Raw genomic sequence first — 3,578 nt, 5'->3', positions numbered from 1 at the left:
GGAGCTGAGCATGTGATCACGTCGTCCCCTGTTACATGAATATAAAAACATCCTGTTTGTACATTCGGTGAGCTGTGGGTATGATGAAACATTTCCTCAAACAAGCTGGCATACAGATCAGGAAGTGTGCTTCAGCCATAGGACATCTAACAAAATGACCTCAGTTTTCTTGGCTTTGTCTTTATTTTTTGTGTTAAATTTGAAGCAGGAAAACATCATTCAACACTGTTGTACTTTCATCCATCCATTCGTGTCATGAAGCTTTTTTTTATTTTTTTTTATACGGTCATTAAACTGTCGGTTGTCTCAAAATACAGCTTTCACATGATCTATGACAACTGAAAATGATTTGGCAGCTTTAAGTCATAAATTAATCTGTACTGAACTTAACAAATGACTGATGTGTTTAACAGCTTCTGGATTTAATATATTCTCAGTCAGCAGACCTGCAGCTGCCAAATCACAAATTATTACTCATACTTTTTTTTTAATGCCCACTCTACTTTACTGTTTTGGGGATTAATAAATGGCCAGGAGAGCTGGTCCAGACTGAATTATTACTGGAACAGAGTCAGAGCTTTTTATCTGGGACAATAGAGCACGTATTGTAACCAGAATATAAATGAAGACACGTTTCTGCATTTTTTTTTTAATGCTGTGTATTTTTTATTTTTTTTGTATGCAGGGCTCATCTTCGTGGTGGACAGCAACGACAGGGAGAGGGTGAACGAGGCGAGGGAGGAACTGTCCAGAATGCTTGCTGAGGACGAACTCAGAGATGCCGTGCTGCTTGTTTTTGCAAATAAACAGGTGAGTTTGCGTTTCAGACACACGTAGAGCCAAGAAAGGAAATGAGCCTCAAATTTACTTCTCAATTGGTTTGGATGAAAAAGCTTTCAGATATAAAGATCAAGACTTTATTTGTACAGGACCTTTCTTTAATTAAAAAAAAAAAAAGAAGCCTCTGCTGGTTTAGAGGCAGAAATACAAGTATCAAAATGGTGTGAACTTCCACCTTAAATGTTTCCCTGTCGGGGATTTATATACTTTGAGATAGGACTGGGGAGCGTGTAGCTAGCCGTGTTAATGTGGGCAGACAGAAATATCAGGCGGCCATATTGTGGGAGACAAAATCCATAAATTGGTGCATCCTGCTACTAACCTGAAGGTTGCTGGTTTGAGGCCCTGTACTTGACTCCTGGCAAAAATAAGCCAAAAACAATAACCTGACAAAACTAATATTTAAAAAACGAATGCAGTCCATATGTAGAAGCTATTTCATTTTTATTTTTTTACAATGAAGAACAGCTGTCACTGCAGGATCAACATCTGCACATTGATTCTCTATTCTGAAACCTGCCCTGCGGTAGGTCACATGTATTGAGAAGAAAAAGAAAGCATTGATTAGATAAGGAGCTTTGTTAAATGTTAGGCTGCTGTTGGGAAGCATTTAAGTAACAAAGTGTTGCAGGTTACCTTTGTGGTGGCCATCTTGTTTTCCCAGTAAAGAGGAAGCCTGCCTCAATTGCAGCTCTTTTATAGGCCAGTCTGTATTAAGAAGGTGTGTTTTTTGGGTTTTTTAAGGGGGGCGGGAATTGGCTTGGGGGCCTTTTTGAGAAGTTGCTGTCTGCATGTGTATGATGTTGGCAAGAGATAATAAAACAATTACTTTAATTAAGATAGAGTGAAGTCTGATGTTTCCCTCACCGCCCCTCACTGTGTAACAGCTGCTCATTCATTTTCTTTGTCAGAACTCTGTCAGTCAAGAAAAATGCAAATGATGATGAATCTCAGACAGATTTAATAGAAGTAACACCTTTTTTTTTCCTCCCTAAATGAACCGTGACTAAAACCGCTACAAACCACTTTGTTACTGATCTGTTGAAATCTTAAATGTGCTAACCAATAGACCTAACCACAGACATCAGTGACAGCGGAGAAAAACCAACAGGATATCGTCTCATCTACCTATCAGAACAGGTCATACGTTTGTTTCGGCAGGTTCCTCAGTTCATGTAGATTCCAATGTTCTTCTGGTGTTTTGTGTCTGCATGCTCTGTGTCAAGTTCACACCTTTGAAGCTTGGCTGTGTTCAGTTAGCAGGAGGTTCTGTTCAAAATCTTGCAGAGAGGCTGTTGTTGGTCCGTCTTTGCAGACTTTCTGGTCTGTGTGCAGATTTTAGCACAGTATAAGTACAGGATGTGAGGGAACCAACAATTGATTAAATACAAAACTTTCCATTGCTTCTGCAGGTTTGCACACTTTCATGAGGGTTTGAGCATGTTCAAGGCCTCAAAAATGGAATTCATTACTATTAATTATACTACTATAATAATACTATTAATAACGGCAGCATAATAAAACTTGTATTAATATAAAGTAGTGTATTAATAGATCCCTATAGTAAAATAATAAAATCCAAATGTAAATATTAATAGAAATATGAAACTTAAATCAGTATTACGACTACTACTAAGGATCATTCAGTAAATGAATAATAAATGAGCCTTAGCACATTCAGTGTTCAGGCTGTTGTGAAAACAACTCCCATGATCTGTCACCGCATTATGACATCACTAGATGTTTATTGGCCCCCACCATCATCTATTCTGGATAACCCTCCTCTCTGACTCTGAGAATGATAAAAATAAGATTATTTAATATCACCTGGAACAAATGACTTATACTCAAACTCAGCAGGAAAGTTTTACTGAGAGCCGATCCCCGAACACTTGTATTGGACTGGAAGTTTTTTTTGTCCTCCCCTCAGCCACTGCTGTAGCCCCCTAGTGGCCATTAAAGAGAGTGCATGATTAAGGCACTTTCACATTGGCTGAATTGTTCAGAAGCTTTTCTACTGTTGATGGAAGCTTGTGGGATTTTTGGTTCAGATGGTTAAAAATGGTTAGAACTGCATCATAACTGGCTGTTTCCTCTCCCTCTAGGATCTCCCCAACGCCATGAACGCTGCAGAGATCACAGACAAGCTGGGCCTGCACGCCCTCCGCCAGCGCAGCTGGTACATCCAGGCCACCTGTGCCACCAGCGGAGACGGCTTGTATGAGGGCCTCGACTGGCTCTCCAACCAGCTGAAGAACCAGAAATGATCCATTCCAGCAGTTTTGAATTATTATTTTTTCGTTTGTTTGTTTGTTGTTTATTTTTTTTCTGTTTCGACACAGCGGCAGCACCGGATTCAGGCCCCCCTCTGCGCCCCTCTAACTCCTCTGCCCTGGCTCTTTCTTTCAACGCCTTCCTCCTGCTTTCTCTTCCTCCTCGTCCGTACTCTTGGGGCTCTAGCCTGTGCTGCTTGTGTGTGTGCGTGTGGCTGTGGGTGTGTATGCCTGTGTGGATGTGTGGGTGTGAAGGCGTCTCTGTGTATGCTGGCTGGGATCGGGAGTAACCCTGGCGTGCCTTTTACACACCTCCTGTGGAATCAGCAGTCTGGTTTCCAAGCCCCCTCTCTCTCTCTCTCTCTCTCTCTCTCTCCATCCACCAAACTCAGTCTCTGCCCTGCTCGGCCTACCCCCCTCCTCACCTAATCTGTCTTGCACGCCCCCCCACCATGACCCTGTTCT

At 41.6% G+C, this 3,578-nt stretch overlaps 1 protein-coding gene across 1 annotated transcript in view; it reads left to right on the top strand.

The window, feature by feature from the left end:
* arf2b (ARF GTPase 2b) overlaps nt 1-3,572 on the top strand; it is an 8,499-nt gene extending 4,927 nt beyond the window's left edge. Inside the window, exons 4-5 of the mRNA XM_005725736.1 lie at nt 686-810; nt 2,946-3,572. Of these exons, the coding sequence (XP_005725793.1) occupies nt 686-810; nt 2,946-3,107 (287 nt within the window). The 3' untranslated portion in view covers nt 3,108-3,572. The remainder of the gene's footprint in view (nt 1-685; nt 811-2,945) is intronic.
* Nucleotides 3,573-3,578: the final 6 nt, after the last annotated feature.

This window comes from Pundamilia nyererei, unplaced genomic scaffold, assembly GCF_000239375.1.
Source record: "Pundamilia nyererei isolate P.nyererei 1_Seehausen unplaced genomic scaffold, PunNye1.0 scaffold00017, whole genome shotgun sequence".
Lineage (NCBI taxonomy): Eukaryota > Metazoa > Chordata > Actinopteri > Cichliformes > Cichlidae > Pundamilia > Pundamilia nyererei.
This window is presented reverse-complemented; position numbering and strand designations above follow the sequence as displayed.